The sequence below is a fragment of the Gossypium raimondii genome, chromosome 12 (genome assembly GCF_025698545.1).
Source record: "Gossypium raimondii isolate GPD5lz chromosome 12, ASM2569854v1, whole genome shotgun sequence".
Classification (NCBI taxonomy): domain Eukaryota; kingdom Viridiplantae; phylum Streptophyta; class Magnoliopsida; order Malvales; family Malvaceae; genus Gossypium; species Gossypium raimondii.
Genome location: NC_068576.1, coordinates 46,427,324 through 46,446,964, shown reverse-complemented (window position 1 = coordinate 46,446,964; position 19,641 = coordinate 46,427,324). Strand labels below are relative to the sequence as shown.

The 19,641-nt window shown below is 32.5% G+C and overlaps 2 protein-coding genes across 6 annotated transcripts; both read right to left on the bottom strand.

Annotated features, from left to right (window-relative positions):
- Positions 1–7,897: 7,897 nt before the first annotated feature.
- LOC105764518 (uncharacterized) lies at positions 7,898–11,452 on the bottom strand. Of its 3 annotated transcripts, none has more exons than XM_052625832.1 (9): positions 11,251–11,452; positions 11,031–11,093; positions 10,803–10,885; positions 10,240–10,323; positions 9,982–10,057; positions 9,790–9,862; positions 9,272–9,345; positions 8,423–8,516; positions 7,898–8,188 (listed from the first exon to the last, which is right to left on the bottom strand). In XM_052625832.1, the coding sequence occupies exons 1-9, from the start codon at positions 11,339–11,341 to the stop codon at positions 8,122–8,124; spliced, it is 705 nt and encodes a 234-aa protein (XP_052481792.1). In that variant the 5' UTR covers positions 11,342–11,452; the 3' UTR covers positions 7,898–8,121. The 3 variants fall into 3 exon arrangements, with proteins under 3 accessions (XP_052481792.1, XP_012438573.1, XP_012438574.1); XM_012583119.2 differs by having other exon boundaries at positions 11,031–11,144; positions 11,251–11,451; XM_012583120.2 differs by lacking the exon at positions 9,790–9,862 and having other exon boundaries at positions 9,272–9,356; positions 9,968–10,057; positions 11,031–11,144.
- A 1,209-nt stretch (positions 11,453–12,661) lies between these two features.
- Positions 12,662–18,218, bottom strand: LOC105764514 (probable hexosyltransferase MUCI70). 3 transcript variants are annotated; one of them, XM_012583112.2, is made up of 9 exons: positions 18,138–18,218; positions 17,627–17,925; positions 17,423–17,527; positions 16,183–16,535; positions 15,293–15,504; positions 14,939–15,195; positions 14,657–14,835; positions 13,865–13,941; positions 12,662–13,178 (listed from the first exon to the last, which is right to left on the bottom strand). In XM_012583112.2, exons 2-8 carry the CDS (start codon positions 17,859–17,861, stop codon positions 13,873–13,875), a joined length of 1,410 nt encoding a protein of 469 aa, XP_012438566.1. In that variant the 5' UTR covers positions 17,862–17,925; positions 18,138–18,218; the 3' UTR covers positions 12,662–13,178; positions 13,865–13,872. The 3 variants fall into 3 exon arrangements, with proteins under 3 accessions (XP_012438566.1, XP_012438565.1, XP_012438564.1); XM_012583111.2 differs by having other exon boundaries at positions 18,061–18,192; XM_012583110.2 differs by lacking the exon at positions 18,138–18,218 and having other exon boundaries at positions 17,627–18,131.
- Positions 18,219–19,641: the final 1,423 nt, after the last annotated feature.

Here is a 19,641-nt window from a genome sequence, read left to right as displayed (position 1 = left end):
TGCGTTTCTAGGTGGTCTACCTCTAGCTGCCGTGTTACTTGGCCTTGTACTCTGGACATCATCTTTCTCAGCTAACTCCGAGCAATTACAAATGAAGTGATCTCGTGAACCACATTTATAGCAAATTCTATTGTTATACTTGCCCCAACATTCACCAACATGCCGTCTTTCGCACTGTTGACACTCAGGTTTATTCGGTCTGACATTTCCAACACTAGCTATTGAAGTAGCTTTCGAACTCACAGGTGGTCTGTCTCGATCTCATCTAGAATAACCCACAGTAGCCTTTGAACGGCTAAAATCATCTCGGAACTTCTTTGATGCTGACTGAAATGACTTACTCGATGATCTTTTTCGTGAATCTCTGGCTTTAAAGTCAGCTTTTCTTTTCTCTTTCCCAAGTTCTTCAGCTTTGCACGCTCGCTCGACAAGTACCACAAACTCTTTTATTTCTAGAATCCCGACTAACAACTTAATGTCTCCATTCAAACCGTCTTCAAATCTTTTACACATTATAGCTTCAGTCAAAACACATTCTCGGGCATATCTGTTGTGTCTCACAAATTCCCACTCATATTCTGTCACTGTCATGTGACCCTGTTTTAACTCGAGAAATTCTTTGCATTTTTATCTATAAATCTCTGACTGATATATTTCTTCCGGAATTCAGTCTGAAAGAACTCGCAAGTAACTCGTTCTTTTGAAACCACTGATACTAGTGTATTCCACCAGTAATATGCAGTGTCCCTCAACAAAGATACAGGACATTTAATACATTCATCAGGAGTACAAGATAATTCATCGAACACCCGAATCGTATTATCAAGCCAGAATTCAGCTCGCTTGGCATCATCATTAACAGTAGCTCTAAACTCTTTGGCCCTATTTTTTTTTCTAATTTTATCAACCGGAGGCTTATTTAATCGCATCAGATCAATAGCTTGAGGTATCACAGGTATTTGGAGAGGATTAAGCGAGAGTGAAGGTTGTTGAGCAGCCGGATTCGTTCGAACGAACTCCAAAAACCACTCATTCATCACATGGAAGAAGGCTTGCTTTGCCTCTCCCTCTTGGCTACTAACAACAACTCTAGAATCAGATGGCACTGCCCCTTGAGTGGAAGCAGGTGCATTACTTTAAACATCGTCAGCTACAGCTCGATCAGGATCCATTTACTATAGAAAAAACACATTTTAATTGTCAAGAATCATCACTCTATCGCAGTTTATATATATGGTATGTATAGCTAGACCCACACGCGCTACGTTAGTCCTAGAATTGACTAAACCATAGCTCTGATACCAATCAAATGTAACACCCCTAACCCGTATCTGTCGCCGAATTAGGGTTACGAAGCATTACTAAATATCGAAATCTCATACTTAAAAAAATGAACCAAATACCATAGTTGTATATAAATATGCGTCATGTGTATGTAAATATATATACAAACCCTAATTTATCTCACCTAATGATCAAAACAATTTATTCTCAAAACATAGGTTATTAACAATCCACACCAAATATCAATCATGCTTTACTAATTAAATTACATTTTCAAATCATGTTTCAATTTCAACCCTTTCATTACCATTTAATTAATCAAAATTTTATATCATTCAAATACTTAAAAACATTTTTAAACATTTATCAAGATATATCATATACTGAGAGCAAATATCAAAACATCTATTTGTATACATTTATTTCATTAACAAATTACTAATTATGCAACATAATACAAACATAAGTAACCTACCCTGTTTTGGACAGCATTTATACATCAAATTGGATAGCATTAATATGCTCAAAATAAACAGCATTATACATCAAATTGGACAGCATCAATTTGCTCAAAATTGATAGCATTATACATCAAATTGGATAGCTTTAATATGCTCAAATTGGACAGCATTATACATCAAATTGGACAGCATCAATATACTCAAAATGGACAACATTATACATCAAATTGGACAGCATCAATATGCTCAAAATGGACAGCATTATAACATATAAAAATAGCCACATTTGAATATTATAGTAATATGCGAAATAACCACATTTTAATGTCTTTGAAACACATTTGTAGCATGACTTAATACTCATATCCGAACATTAAAAACCCTTTTCTATTTGAACTTCCTACTTACTTGTATATACCTGTGCAAATTCATAACGAACTTAAATCTTCTCGTAACATTATCGAACACTCAATGTTTCATACACTAATTGTCATCGTATAGTCGAAGCTATCTCGAATTTCATACTAAGTGCTAAACATAGCTGATTTATCGTTAAACGTGACAGTATTCTCGTGTATACAATTTATGCAATAACAAAGCATTAAAAGCATAATTGTAACAATGTTTAACGCGTACGAACTTACCTAGGATGCTAAAACGGTGAATCGAGTCGTTTAGTCGATAACTTTAGTTTTTCCCCGATCTAGGTCTGGATTCCACTTTTCTTGATCTATATAATATCAAATTCAGCTTATTCAATCATTACTATATTCAATTTAATCCAAAACACACATTTGGGCACGTTTACACTTTTTCCCCCAAAATTTCACATTTTTACAATTTAGTCCTTATTTCAAAATAACACAAAATACACAAAATTTCAATATACTCATGCTTGGCTGAACCTTTCCTATGTCCATAGCTATCTATAAATTCTATTTATTTCACATCTTAACCCCTCAATTTACAATTTTCACAATTTAATCCTTAATAAACATTTTTATCAAAAATCACTTAATAAAACATAATAATCTAACATCAAATATTTATTTTTCATCATCAAACATCAAAAATCTTGAATATTCATCAATGGCATTTCACAAAATCATCAAAAATTTCAAAAATTAAAACACGGGTTAGCTAGTATACGAAGCAACAATCTCAAAAACGTAAAAATCATCAAAAATTGAGCTCTAAACATACCCTAATCAAGCATGCAAGATTGTAGAATGCAAAAACTCCAAAAATGGCTTCCCAAGCTTTTACTTTCTGTTCAAAATGATGAAAGAAAGATGACAACCTATTTTGTTTTATTTTAATTTAACTTCAATTACCTTTTTACTATTTTAACCTTTTAAAACATTAATAATTACACAAATGTCAAGCCATTAAAATCCACTATCTCCTTTATGGTCTAATCATATCATAAGGACCTCACATTTAATTAATCATAGCAAAAAATAATTAAACAATTAGTATGCCACTTTTGCATTTTCGCGATTTAGTCGTTTTATCAAATTAACTAACCAATCGGTAAAATTAAATAACAAAATTTTCACACATATAAAAAAACATGTTGTAAATACCAAAAAAAATATTAAAATAATTTTACGATTTCGAATTTGTGGTTCCGAAACCACTGTTCTGATTTAGTTTAAATCGAGCTGTTACATAATAGGTAACTAAACACTATTATTCATTATTTGTGTAAGTTTAACCCTAACGGGTAACCAGGCACTATTATTTATTATTTGTGTAGGTTTAACCCTAACGGGTAACTAGGCACTATTATTTATTGTTCATGTAGGTTTAACCCAAACGGGTAGTCAGGCACTATTTCTTTCACCTGCGTATGAAGTTCTTTTACGAAGTTTCATCGGGTAGAATTAAAAAATGGAAATGTAATTATATGCAATTAGTTGTTAGCAAAAGAAAGTTCATAGTATAAATTGTTGATGGAATTATGAACTAATGAGATTATATGTAAAGTTTGAGCTCAAAATCTTATGTGTTTAATGATGTTGCATTGTGCCTTGATAGGGACAATTATTTCAAATAATGAATTACATATGTGTTAAGTGATTGAGGTAAGTAAATATTTATATTGTATGAGCTTACTAGGTATTTTAAATACTTACTCGTATTACTACTTTTCTATTTATTTTGAATGTCTGGAACGTGTCGATCGGATCAATGTGAAGCACACACCTACCGTCTCTTGATTCGATAGACTTTTGATGTTTTGAACTTGGTTACTTGTGGCATGTACATAGGATGGCTAAAACTTGTATAAATGTTGAATGTGTTATCATGGTTATGTTTTCATTAAGATTCATTTTGGTAACTTGTTATATGATGTATGGTTAATGCCAAGTTTGGTATTTTGAATAGTATCATGTGTATGAATTAGCTTGTGACATGAAATGGCTAAAGATTTTGAATAGTAATGGAAAGTTTTGAATAATGTTATGTTTATAAACTAGTAAGTGTTTATGTTTGGCATTGTTGAGTTTGTGATATGAAATGGTTAAGACATGATTTGTAGTTGATTTGAGTTTAATGCTTTGTTGGTGTCAATGAGGGCATATTGATTGTATGTTTAAATGATTATGTGAATTGATGTTTTAGCCTTGAAATGTGTATGTTTTGGAGTAGGTTTGAATGGTATAAAATGGCATTATAGGTTACATGAATGGATGGTATGAAACATGCACAAAAATGGTCATTTATGTTGCACATGGTCTACCACAAAGGGTAGGTGACACGGTTGTGTGTTCTGTTTGTTCAAGTTGGTTTTAGTTTCATACGGCCACAATTAGTTACATGGTCTGACAACACTGCCATGTGACCCTAGATTACACGGCATCAGTTTGTTACATGGTTTGGGGACATGGTTGTGTGATATGGCACCACATGGCCTCAATCTATCACATGGTCTGGCCATACGGCCATGTGACCCATGTTTTGTCTTTTTGCCTATCTTTTGTAAAAGTTTGAAAATGGTATTGATTTAGTTCCGAGTCGGTTTAAGAGCTTTCGTAAGCTCATTTGAGACTCAAATTTGTTTGAAATGCATGTTAACCATTAGGTTCGATTTGTATTTATTTATATACTGATTATTATTGATAAAAATGTATATGATTATTTTTTATTTACTATTGTAGCATCCTGTAGCTCGGATCCAATGTTTAGACTGAATATAGAGTGTTACATGATGCTTTGTTTTGGGCAGGTTTATCTCAAGCAAACTACTTTGATTGTACTATTTGTCCACATTGTTGTTGCTAATAAGTTGGCTAATCAGAATAATTATGAAAGAAACTAAAATTGAGTATATTGGGTTTGTTCTTTTTCTTTAATGAATATTGTCTCTCACGCAATTGTATGCTTTTCCGATCATTCATCACTCACTAATCTATTCATAATCACGTTCTTGTTGAAACCTAAACAAAATCATTGTAAAATTAAAATGATTTTTTTATTAGCAAATAATGGTTCGTATATTTTTATAGCATAGGAGGTGGTTGAAATTTCTGTGAAATAATAGTAAAACCTGGTATGAAATAATCTATTATTGTTATTCCATTTCAATTGTGAACTGCCTCATGACCGAATTTTAATTTTTGTGACTTGACATCCTCAAATGTAAAACCAAAATGCTTCAAATCTATAAACGCTGGGAAAATTCTCGTCACGTGCCTTGCCAATCTTTTTTGACTCTGATGCTGATGGCCTACCCTTTTCCATCATTCATACAAATTTGTCGGAATGTTGGATGCTACAAATTCCATCCAACATTTCTCCCATTAATCCTTCTAACCCTATTTTTTATTTTATCATTTTAATTAATTACTTGAAGAAATTACTTCATTTATCCACATCCTCAACGGATAGAACAGTGTCCCGAAATGATTGATTTGTGGGCATTGGAGGACTGTTGAGGGATGCTGACGCAAAATATTATCATGGGGAAGGGATATCCTCAGTTGGAAGTGAAATGTAATAATGTTCTATTAGTAGAGATGATTTTAGTTGGTGGAACTATTGATAGCAATATCGTAAAATTACGTCTTATTTATTGTCTGTTAAATCATAATTGAAATTTTTTTTTATCACGTTTTGAAGTCTTAGAATACAATTATTGATCATATTGCTAAGTATACGGCAATAACCTTTACAGAAATTAAATGATTTGGAGCACCTCCACAATCAGTACAAAGCTTAGACAAGATAAATTATCTTAACTCTTTGAAGAATTAATGTAATATTTAGTTTTGGCTCAACGTTATTTTATAAAAAAAAATTAGACCAAACTAAGGAAAGCTTTCATATTACAAAAATCAACTTGACGTAAAAAAATATTACCCATAAAAATTTGAAATTCCATTAACTTGACATAGGGTTTAGTCAATGACTGACAAAAACCCAAGTTTGGAAATTCATTAGTTTGATAAGTATGAATGTGACATTGATTTCATTGGACATAATTGACAGAATTCAGCACTGTGTGTCATTTTCTTTGACTATGTCCTTGCCATTATGATAAATTCTAATTAAAATTCACCATTTCATATTATGTCGGCATTTTTTTTCCTGCCCTTTCCTTTTTCTTTGATTTCTTTTCCATTTTTAGTTTGAAATCATTAAATTTTAGGTATTATCTACTTTTTATCATATTCTTTTCAAACTTTATAATCGCATCTTCAAATAATGACTTTTTCGTTAGTCTTGCAGTTTGATAGAGATTGGATTAAAAAAAAAAAGCTACCACATTGAAATTTTTACTGTTTTATATGATTAGTTTATAAATTTCGAATTTAAAAAAATCAATGTCATCGAAAATAATTTCTAAAGACATGTAGTTGAAGAGAGAGAAAAAGAAAATTTAGGGTACAGTAATTAATAATCCCAAGTGGGTAAAACTTGAGTAAAAAGTACAAGGTAAAACTTAAATGAAAATTAAAGCACACCTTGTGTGGTTGAAATTTTATAGTTAATTTTAATTTTATACGAATTATATGTAGGTTATGTTAAGATTTGCATATATTTTGATTATTAATCTTACAATAATAATGAGATTATTTAAATTGATTTTAGCATAGATCTAAATATATTTATAAAGATTGATTTTATTTATAGACATCCAAATATGTACTAGTAACTTCGAAGAAAAAAAAAGTATTTGCACCTTAATATAAGGATGAAGGAGCCTCTTCATGATAACACATAATAAATCAATTTTAATTAAATACAACTATAATTGAGTTATACATAAATCAAACTTAGATAACAAATTTATAGGAATTTTCCAGTGATAAAGGGAACAATAAGAAAGTGAATGTCGAAATTTGTACCAAAAAGGAAAAAGAAGAAGCCATTGTGGTTATGGATATGGTAATTCAGGTAGGTTATAGAGGAACGTGTCCTGGTCCAGTCTGTCTGGCAAAGTTGGTGGGTGGGCACTGGGCTGACACTGCCACGTCACTCACGACAGTACAATTGAGGGATGACGTCATCCCTATCCAACTTTTACCTACGTGCCTCTCCTCCACTGGTTTTCCCATCTATTTACCCCCACCATCCACAAAAAATTTACAATGAAAAATAAAGAAAGGATTGGGTCACATCATGATTTGCTATTTGGGCTGGGCTGCTTCTCTTAGGGTTATCTATGTCTGGGGATTCTTTTTACCAAAGATAATCAAGATGGACATAACAAGCGACGGATGTGTAAACTTAAAAAGAATACACGTTTTTGTCACTTATGGTAAGTGGCTTCAAGGAAACCTTTCAATTCGTCGTCATTATCATCATCCTCATCTAGTTTAGATTTCGGGTCTCAGATGATGTGAATTGTCCACCAAACCAAATTTAACATTAATGCTCTACGTCTATCAATCATATACCATATAACTATTTTGAAATAATAATAATAATGCAATGGCTCCCACCGAACTTCAAACAAACGTTGGAGATTTTATTTGGGTTTTTGGAAGATTATTCCTTCCATCTTTCTTCTAAGAAGTTATTTATCTGATATACTAGTAGTTTTGTCCAAACATGATTATTACAAGTATCAAATGCATTAAGAGATTGATGACAATTAAGCAATAATAACAAAAACGCACAAAACAACAAAGGAAAGCAATCCCTTTTATCAGACAAGAGAGAATATGGGCATCTGTGTTAAGAGCACAAATATTTCTATTTCAGTTAAATAAGCAAATATCACTGCTATGCTATCCCAATTCCCAACATCAGTTTCTGCTCTTCAATGCGCATTTTAGTGTCAACATCTCAACAAAATTTGGATGTGATTAACAACCATACAAGCAAGTCTACAATTCTACCTGAGTTTCCATAATAAGATAAGGATTTATGGATCTGAGATGAAAATATACTTCTCTATATCCGCGAATGTCTTTACATCTTTACCCCACAACCTGCTCGATAAAGATAAATGCACCATGTCATCTATATTTTCATCATTGACATATTAGCAACGAATGCTTTTACCAATTGCTTCAACTCAATGTGCATATAGGATGAAAGTAAGTACAATAGCCGTCAGTTTCAAATATGAAGCACTTGGTGGACAAGAAAGTTTGTTGTGTTGCATCTTGATAGCAATCTCAAACAACATCAAGCCTAAACACACTGAAAGAAAGTGAACTCACCAGCAGTCTATCCCGACAGCATTGGCTCCAACTTTATCTGCCTTTAGATCATCCCCCACATGTACCACCTTGTCAGCCTCCACATCAATTTGATCTACAACAATTCCAAATATCTTTTGATAGATTCTTTGACAAGGGATATATCATCATTCTTTTTGGCTTTGGATTATTGCGAGAAAACGTAAATTTATTTTTCCATATCTTTGAAGTTACTGGACAAAGTACCATGTGTACAGTAAAATAGTGATGGAGTGTGGTGGGCTCAAAAATAAATCATGTTATGCCATTGGAAAAGGAAAAGGAGAAGAGTTTGCTATAGGATATGTTGTGCAAATTGAAGCACCACACCATTATTTATGTGTTTGTATGTAAAGAAATATCATACTTAATCATGCAATTATAAGCACAAATAGCAATCAACTTGACCAATTAAATTAAAAATTCCCGATGGTTAGCACAATATGGAGAAACATGGAATTAATCATAAGCTATCCTATATGGCTATTACTTCAAATGCTCCAATGTTGTAGATCTCTTTCTCATGAAAATGTAGAAAACAGTGAATGCATCCATAATTCCACATCACATAGAACATGCAAATACATTGACAGTGAAACATGTAGCATCAAGATATTTAAGCAAAAGGCCACAAGACAGACCTATTATAACACTTGTCATTCTCAAGTTTCTAAACAAAGATGATATGTTAAACAAATCGATAACCAAGCTAATCACAGAGATGGAAAATTTAGCAAAGCAGGGCATGGAAGTAAATCTATTATCTTTATGATTACTATTAAATGTATTATTTACCAATGAATAAGATATACTTTGGTGCTTAATACAAACCTAAAGCAGCTTTAAATATCCTTGCATCTGGTTTTTCATAACCAACCTCTGAAGATATAATTACAGCATCAAACCTGAAAATAAACTAAAAAGAGGGTTACAAATCAAAAGTAAAGAAGATTATATGGAAGATTTGAATGGCTGAAGCCTATGCCCTTTTTTCCTTTCAGGCATCTAACACAAAAGTAGAAGTGGAAAACAAGATGAGGTATGGAAGGGAAGTTTAAATCGTCTTTTTCTTTTCATGAGCCATCAGAGGCAAAGCATAGAAGAACTAAACTAGATAAACATCGAGTCCACGTCAAGTATAACAAAAGATGTATCCCAACAAGTTTTAAGAGTAAAAAGATATGATCGCCACTAATTAAGGGGGAAAACAGAAGTAGAAAGTTCAGTTTTTTCTGATTAAAGTGGCAAACATTTGTAAGCAGCCTAATGAATAATTGATACATTAAAATGCGTGGCTCGGTATTAGGAAACGCCAAGACAACAGCATCAACACAGTACTTGATACTTACAGATCTATAACATTGAGTTCCTTCAATACCTTCCTCAATCGGGTGTCAAAATTGGACACAACAGCCACTTTAACTGTACCATCACTCACCACATGAGAAATAAAATGGTGGGTGGAAAAGCTATTGTGATCAATCTGTATTACCATTATTAATTGTGAAAGAAAAAGAAGAGGAATACTTGATGAATATGACCTCCAGCATTTTTGAGACGCCATATTGTTTCAGACGCTCCATCTGGAAGACGCCATGCATAACCATTTCCATAATGCTGAAAGAAGCAGTAAACCAGACTTCAGCTTTAACATAAAATGAACTGCTGGTCTAATTACGTGCATTTGAGAGAGTCACTAATTATAGCAGCCACTTAAGTTCTTGAAACTCTATTCATAAGTACAGTAGTACTTCAGGAACTTAAAAGTGGAAAAAGAAAAGTATGTCCCAAACCATCACCTGGTAAACTTCCTCAAAGTAATCGTCATTGGAACAACCAGTGGCTTCAGAGACAACAAGTTTCCAAAATGGCTTTCCATCCCCCTATCAATGATACAACACAAGAGGAAAGATACATCACAACCATTTAAAGACAATAGTTCACTAAACTAAATAATAATGTAACAGAGCATGGACTGTGAAAGTAGTATTGGGAACAAACATGAAAGATTCATTCTATGGGGAGAGCTCCAATTACACCTGTGTACTTCATAATTTTTTTATGATTGATATTTTGAATTTGTCTATAATTGTACTTGTTATGCATCTAAAATTTCGAATCAATCCTATATCTCTATCATATCAATCTAAACTTGACATGCATGATCTACATCAATCGGACATTAATGAGTGAATTGTTAAAATATTAATAGTAGAAAATGTTATGGAAGTGTGTAGTAATTTTACATCGGTGTGCATGTGGATCCCTCCCATATTATAATGCCACATCCAGTCCCCAGTATTCGGTTGAGAAAACAATATTCACATCACAATAAAAGAGAACAACAAAGGAAACCACGAACCTCGTAACGGAGCTTATCAGGCCAGGGAGCAGCAAAAGCCCTTTTAAATCCTTTCTTTATTTCAGCTGAATTCAATTTCAGACCTAAAAGAGAGGGGGGAATTGTCAAATTGAATAAAACTGAACACTAGGAAACCAAATTTCAAGCGTTAAATCAAGAAATAATGCAAAACCCACAATGGGAAGTCTCTAAAATTCAACCATAAAATATGGGTAGATGAAAAGTGACCGTGTTTAGCTCCAAGAGAAGCGTAAGTCTCTTCTACAGGCTTGGATAATTGCAAGAGAGTGCCTGCGGCGTCCAACAGCAGTCCATCGTAAGCTCTTTTAACCGAATTTCTAACTGCAAATGGTCCCAAATTAAGGAATTCAAAGTGACCAAACAAAGCAAAAGGAAAGAGTACTTTTTTTTTTTTTGAAGTAGAAAAGGAAAGAGAGAAAATAATAACCAGAGTGAATGGAGATGGAAGAACGGCGAAGGGAATAAAGTGATGTGAAAAGAGCCTTGCTATGCCAACATTTCGTGAAGCAAGATTCCATTTTCTGAATCAGATTGCTCTGCCTCTGTGTTCCCTTCTACTTGGGCGATCGATTCTAGGACAGGCCTCCAACTGTTTCCGTTAGCACCATATTTTCTTCTACTCATTTTATTTTGTTTTTCCCTTTTAATCGACTTAGGTTTTTTTTTTTTAATTATTTGAATTTTATAAAAATTGTACATTGAAGGTGGCTGTATTAATTTTTAATATTTAATTTTTTATAGTTGATTAAATGAAAATTTATAATTAAATTATAAAATATTATTTTAAAACTTAAATAAATAAATTTAATTTTATTACTTCTAAAGTAAATTAATATGACGTCAACTTTATTTTTAAATGTTAATTAATTTAAGTTTAAATAAAATAATAAAATTACTTGTTTTTAAGTATAACTTTATTATTTTAAAAGTTTAAAAGTATTTATATCATTCACTTTTAATTGATAAAATGAAGTCCACACTTCTATATATAGATGATATATTGTAAGTTTTAAAATTTTATTGCAACAAATTTTATCACAAATTTAAAACTTTAAAAGTTAATGATTTAATTATAAGCAATATTTTTTGGAAAGATTTAAGTTTACACTTTCCACTTATATAGAGAGAAAAGATGAGATATAAAAGTAAATATTTGTGTAAAAATGTTTATGGATTAATATGAATTGAGTTATATTTGAGACGAGTTTAAATATGATATTAACATATTTTATACTTACTTTAACTTTATTCAACTTGAAAAATGAACTTAAAATTTTGCTCACTCACTTATATTTAAAATGTTTAATCAAATCCATTTAATTATGACTATATAATTTTAATTTAAAATTTAATAATTATATATTTTTCATTTATTAAAATTTTATATATAGACAACTTAATATTTCTTTTAAGTTTACATTATAATATTATATATTATTATAGATTTAATTTTATGTTATAAATTACATAAAGATATAGAAATAACATGATACAATATATTATAAAATTATAAAACAAACCGAGTTAATCCTATTTTAAACCTTAAATGTTCAAGCTCGTGTTCGACTCATATTTAAAACTAGCTTAATTTTTTTTTGCTTAAGCCCATCTTCCGAGTCTAAATACAAATTCTTTCAAATTTCAAAATAAACTTTTAGACTTAGATAAATAACCCAACCCTTGAAAAAATCAAGCAGCAAGATAATAAGAAAAACAAAAGAAAGAGCCAAATGACTAGCCTGCACAGGCACGGCACACAATAGTGAAGTCTGGTATGCTGAGAAATATAATTCAAGGGACAATACTTTTGGGTGCTTCTCGAAACAATAACCAAAAGCTATCAACAGAAGCCATACTTTTCAATATAATATATGAAATTGAAATAACATTAGGGGATATTACAAAGTGTGTTATGAGAAAAGCTTTGGTAGGAAGTTGGGTTGGAACTACAGAAAAAGAAGACAAAATGGCAGATAACCCCGATGTATTATTTCCTGCAAAGTGACACTGTCTGCTTCCATCTCCAAATCATTCAGACAACCCATGGTTATGACTACCTTCTATAAACTTAAGCCTCATTCCACCTGGCATGTAGGAATTGAATAGTTTTTTAAGGCCAGAAGAGCTCCATTTCTTCAGCAGAACTCTGCTCTGCCAACTGTAATTTAAGCACTTGTAGATATCCCAAGAAACTGATTTGCTTCTAATTCCTGTCAAGCTTGAAAAATCCATGAAAAAAAGATTCCCGGAAGAAAAAAAAATCGTGGTTTTACTTCATAGAGAACCCTGTGTTTGACTTTCGCTGTGGATATCAATGCAAAGACTGCATTTATGCTCCCAGAAAACTAGCATAATCTGTAAACGGAAATTTGAGAACTTCCTGATTATTGCTTCATTAATAATGGTTTCTATGGCTATGGAAACATGTTCTCTCAAATGTCCTTTTGAGTTTGTCATTTAATTTTTATCATACAATTAGTCTCTTACCAGCAGCAAGCTGGTATGAGCTTTGATTATACTCTAAACAAAGTTACTCTAATGTCAAATTGATGCCTAAGCAAATGATATCCAAATGCAGTCAAATTTTAGAGATTTTCACTAAACAAACTACATTGAACATGTCTTACTGTGGCAGCATAGTAAATTAGCTTTTCACCTATAGGTTTCGAAGTCAAAATTGAAGACCACACAATCAACTTTAAACAACAACGATCATAATTAGTTTCACGCACCTAATTTTCTTGACTAGTAGATATACTCAAAGTAAAAGGATCAAGGACAAAAATAGACTCAAATTCACCTTTATTCACTATTGACCTTACTCATAAAAGCTATTTTGCTTGGTAGATGAATGACAACATTGAGGCATAAATTAGTCCAAGTGGAAGATGCCATCACTAGCTACAATTGGACAACAGTTCCTAAAAGCTGCTAAGACAGAACTATTAACTTCTAAGCTTCGAGCTGATACATAGCTTCTATGTTATCAGAATGCATTCAGGTAAAATTGTACAAGGAATATTAGCCATATTTCATCATACCTGACTGGTCACGGAGGTGGAGGAGATGACAACAACCGATGCCTGAATAATTTTGCTAGTGCTCTGCGCTCACAGTCCTGCATAGAGTTAATATATGCAAATATAAATCCTTAACATAGTAACCTTCATTGTGATTAATGACTTAAATGTGTTATTCATGCATATCAGGGATCCATGTCATGTACAACACAAGAAGTATACATATTTTCTATTATCTGATTATACTGGCTCAGCATATAGTTGGAACAATGTCAGGGAAAATAAGTTGCTTGAATTCTCTAGGAGCAATTGGTCTTAATTTTTTAGCCCTACTCTGACAGCTGGAAGTCCTACATGCATAAGGGTTTCAAAGGCACAATGCTAAGTTGCATGCCGTTGATTCAGAAATCATCACGATCCAGCAAAGCGAGCTACTTTCAATAAAGATTTCACAAGAACCAGAATACACTTGTTAGTTAGACATACCAAATCTCAAAGCAAACACGACTATCAGGGCACCTGCCTAATAATGTTTTATAGTGATAATATCTGAAAAGCAATTAGATTCAGTGGCGATGAGCAGTCATCAATAAGAAGCTTATTTAACAAATCCCTGGTGTCAGATAAACCATTTTATTAAACAAGAGTTTGCTAACACATATTGTTCGCCTCAAACATAATATTTTGCTAAGCTTTGAAAAGGAAATACAGTCAAATTCTATGTAGAAACTATATTTTAGCAACAGCATGCCCCTACAACAAACAATGCGGTGACAATATACAATAACATACCATATGCAAATGTAAAATCACCTTAAACATATTTAGATGGAATGGTTTATCTGGATTCATTCTCGTCAACTTCAAATAAGTATATGCAAAGCTTAGTTGGTCACGTGAGGTAAATCGATCAACTTCATTGAACCACAAGCACGAAAATAAGTTTGACATTGGTGTATGAGCTCGGATGATAAAGGAACCTTCAGGTACATCTGCAGGGTACATTGAGCACAAATCAGTTCCTGGCACGCAAGAGAGCTAAGATAAAAATAAGAAGGTTGATGTTCAAACATAAAAAGGCTCCAAGATACGCACAACTTGGAAGAGGAGTATTTGGGTCTGAAGGGTTAAACTTTCTGAGGCCGTCAGATTGGTAAAACATAAACTGCTCATCAATGGCTGTATGGTTGTACTTATTAAGACGCTTATTTTGTAGTACCTCTTCCCAAACGCAGTGGCGATCATAATGGTTTGAAATGGCATACTCTGCTCTCATTCGCCACAAAAAGAATTCAATGATAAGCATTGGGTCAGTATTAAGTCGCATCTTACTGTCAAGCCATATTGAATACCTGAAAATAAACATTAAAATATAGTATTTAATTAAAGATCACACGCAAGACCCAGAAGGATAAGCATGAGGCTTAAAAACTATAGACATAATCTCACCTAGAGGAAGGGAAAAGACGATGTGATAAAAACTTTGGCACCTTTCCAGTTTTCCGCATGTCCAAGTACGGTAAGTTCCTCACAACAACAATTTTCCACAGACCAACATGTCCTTTCTCATCAGGAGTATGTCCTTCTGAAGACAGTTTTGACAGCGTTTGCTCATCCACGAACATAACAAAACACACATTTTTCTTGGAAAATTCACTAATCTGAAAAAATAAAAACAAAAAGATATGGAGCATCACAGACAGAATAGAAAGTTGTGCAGATTATCCTAAAACTAAAACAACACTATATACCAATCACCTTGTTCGTTCTGCTATATTAACTTTTAAACAGTAATTAAAAACCACAGGAACTAAACCCAACTAAACATATCTGCCCAAAAATAGTTGTTGGCAGTGAAGATTAGGATATCATCAGAGAGATTTGCAATTTATGAAAAAGAGACAAGACAAATATCAAACTAGAAAGTCAATCATCACTTGCATACATTTCATACATCAGATTGAAGTCTCCCAACTATAAATGTTTCAAAAAAATTGGTTTGTATCTCCTCCCCTTTAAAGCCTTTAGATACATTTAACTTTAACTTTACGAATGATAATACTTGGATTAACTCCCTCATATCCTGTCTTAAAACATTCAAGTTTGTATCTATTCTTCTCTCTTTGGTTGAAATAAGTTGTGTAGAAGATATATTCTTTAGAAAAGGTTAGGCTTCTTATTCAACAGCTAAATGTATCGCAAATGCATAAAGTAAGTATAAATTCAAGGAAGAAAACAAGACATTTGAACTAAAGATGCTGATTCTCTCTGTCTTCTAGACATGTTTACATGCATTATACAAGGCAAACAATGAGATTTGATAAGGAATGCTCATGTACCAATCTGCTAGTTGGTCTTCTCAGAAAGTCAGAGCTTCCAAAAATGCAAGAAGATACTGCAACTCGACAAGTATTCATGTATGCCTTATCATTTTCACTCAATTCAAATCCAGGGCTTGATAATCTTGACATCCCTTTCACAAAACCACAGTGAATAGTTTGATTCCTTGCTAAGAATGATTTCTTTCTTTCATTAAGAGTTTGATACCCTCCAAATCTACTCTGAGGTGAGTTGGCATGTGGAGTCACCTCCCTCTCTACATACTCTAGTGAAAACTGTGTGAAATTCATATAATTCTTGGGCTCTAAAATATTATCAACTGCTGCTGCAAGCCCAACTTCGCATGGAAAATCTGAAAACAAAAATGTTTAGCATTATGTATGAGAAATAATTTGCACAAAAGAGTTAAGTTTTGACTTGTAAGGATTTAGATCTTCAGCCAAGAAGAAAAAGAACTTAAGCATATCGGTAAAATAAATCAAGTGACAATTTAGTTAACATAAGATCTAGATAGTGCATTCCTAAAGCAATAAGAATTGAGAAAAAAAATAAGTTGTGTACTTGTGTTTAATTAGGAGGTTGCAATTTATGCAATAGAATAGTTTACAATTCATGCCATGAACAAGAAAACGAAGGGTAACATAACAGTTTAGTATATTAAATGCAAAATGCAGCGTTGACACTAATATTGTGCTAGAAGACATGGCAGTAATCATTTATGTGGATTTTGTCCCAGCATTGCTCGAAAGGAACATGTAGAGGGAATTGAAACTGTTTGGGAAAGAATCATGTATAGCTGTAAATTGTATACTTAGCAAGGTGTCAAATCTGTCAGTACTCAGTAATTATTATTTTCCTAAGAATTAGTGATATTTTTTCATAATTTATGTAGGCTGTAACTTTCTAAAAGTTTTACTCAATGAATTGAATCAATTATTCCCCAATATTCAGTCTTTTAAAGTGAACACAATGTAACACCTTTAACATAAGCAAACGGCAAACGGCAAACGATCAGTAACTCAGGAGAGAAGAGCTAAAAACGAATAAAGCACAACAATCAGCCATTTTTCAACGTGATGAAATCTATAAAAATTCACTGCCAAAAACTAACATGGATTTGCAAACATCTTCCACCACTCATCAAACAATTAGAATTTTTTTTTTCTGAAATGATCTTAACAACAAACAGAAGCATAGAAATCCAAGGAAAGAAAGAAAGAACTAAAGAAAATCTCTTACGCTGCTTACGACGCTTGCTTTTGGGCCGCGTCAGGGGGGCATCGTAGCTGGAAACTTGTTCAAGTACTTCTCCTGATAAGGGAAGATGTTTTTCTTCCTCATTACCTGAACTTATATAAACACAATTAGATTAATTATCCAATAAAAGAAAAAAGTAGGATTAGGAAGAAATAAATGAGCGAAAAGGAGAGTTGCGAATCTGACCGTTGGAGAGTAATTTAAGGACAAATGTAGCAAAAACGCAGAAGAAGAGTACAGCGAGAAGAAGCAGTAGCCAACGGAAGAATCTAGGTTTAAGCAAATTACGAGGAAACCTCCTTCCTCGACGAGCTACGCGAGAACCCTGCTCGTTTCGAGCCACCACCGAGTTCAAAATCGCACCGATTAAGCCGCCTCGTCTCTCTTGTAACCATTCTCCATTGTATTTAAACAAAGCCATCGCAAAGAAAGCTTTGAAGAAATTGTCGCCAATGATAACAAGCTCCTCATCATCATCTCATCTTCTACAAATTAAAAAATATAATAATAACCATCAGATCTGTCATCTATGCATCCACCTCTGTTTCAAACAACCGAAATTTTAAATTTTCAGATTCGATGTTAAATTTTAAAGCGGGAATCGAAAATTGAAGAAGGACCTTGAAGAATAGGAACATATAATTTCACAAGTGTTTAATTAGGATTTGCGCAAGGTTAACGTGAGATTTTTTATTACCGACGATGTGTCTGGCTTTAGCGGAGTTCCTATTTAAACGCCAAGTTCGTTTGCTGTGGACCGGATCAGACCAGACCGGACGTGTATTTTTCTTTTTATAGTTCACCTAGGGTTTTTTTTTATCTCAAATATAAATTTAATATATATTTTATATTTCATGTTATTTTACCATTTATACTCGAGAGTATAGTTGTCCCTCTTAATGATATATTTTTAAAGTTTGAATATATATTCTCTTTTTAATAACACAATGTGATATATTATTGCTCCTAACACATTAGTACTTAAATATTAGCTTTTTCTATTTTGGTCCAAAGAAACTTTTTTCAATTTAGGTTATGTTTGAAAAATTGAAAAACATAAATGTTAAAAAATAAGTACTGAAAAATCAATGGCTGAATTGAAGTTATAAAGCATGTTTGGTATATTAATTAAAATTAAATATTGAATATACTTAATCTTAAATGAAATAGAATAAAATAAAATAAAAAGAATTGTATTATTCTCTATTGAGTGATACATAGATGGATCTACTTACCATTTTTATATTATTTGTAGAAAAACTTCTATCTAGTAGTTCTCATTATGGGTTACCAAATGCGATTAAAAAACAAGTTGTTGAAAATATTAATTCTCGGTAGATTAAATTTTTTAATACTTTATTAAATAATATCTTAATATTTTTATTGATATAATAATAAATTTAATCCTTAATATTTATATATTTTATTAATTTAATCTTAATCTAATAAATTTAATAATTTAACCATCCACATTTATTTGTTTTAAAAATTGACTCTTGTTTCTTTTATATTTCACTTTTTTTGCCGATTCTTTTTTTCTCTTTCTTTTTCCCTTTATTTCCAAGTGGCTAAATGAGGGAAAATGCTGGAAAAAAATAATTGGTAAAATAGGACAATTTTAAAAAATTAGGGAAACATGTCGATTTTGGAGAGAGTGAGTGAAAATGCGTCCAACTAGACGTGTTTTCTACATAGTTGGCAAGAAAGTATGCCTAGTTAGACGAGTTTTCCTTTCTCTCTCATTGGCTGATTTTTTTCTTTAAGATTTTTTGGGGTTTTAAGTTTAAGGGTTTAATATTTAGAGTTTTTAGGGTTTGATTAGTTTTAAGGTTTGGGGTTTGGGGTTTCTAGTTTTTTACTGTTTTGGGATTTGAGGTAGATATTGTGAAAGCTTTAAGATAGATTTAAGTTGTAGGGGATGCGATAACGCTTGAAGACGCGCACATTTCATATGCATGTCGAAATGAGACCATTACCTTAGAAGCTTATCCTATGGAAGTCGGGTTCTGAAGTGATGGTGCTTTATACTGTCACGGGTTGAAGTCTATGTAAAGGTCCCAGTCGAGGCCATTATGCGGTCACAGGTTGGAGTATAACTAGGGGGCCAGTTGAAGGTCATTATGCGGCCACGAGCTCAAGCTTTTTTTAACCCAAACATGGTGGCTTATAAACATCATACATAAGATTGAGGCCATAATCAT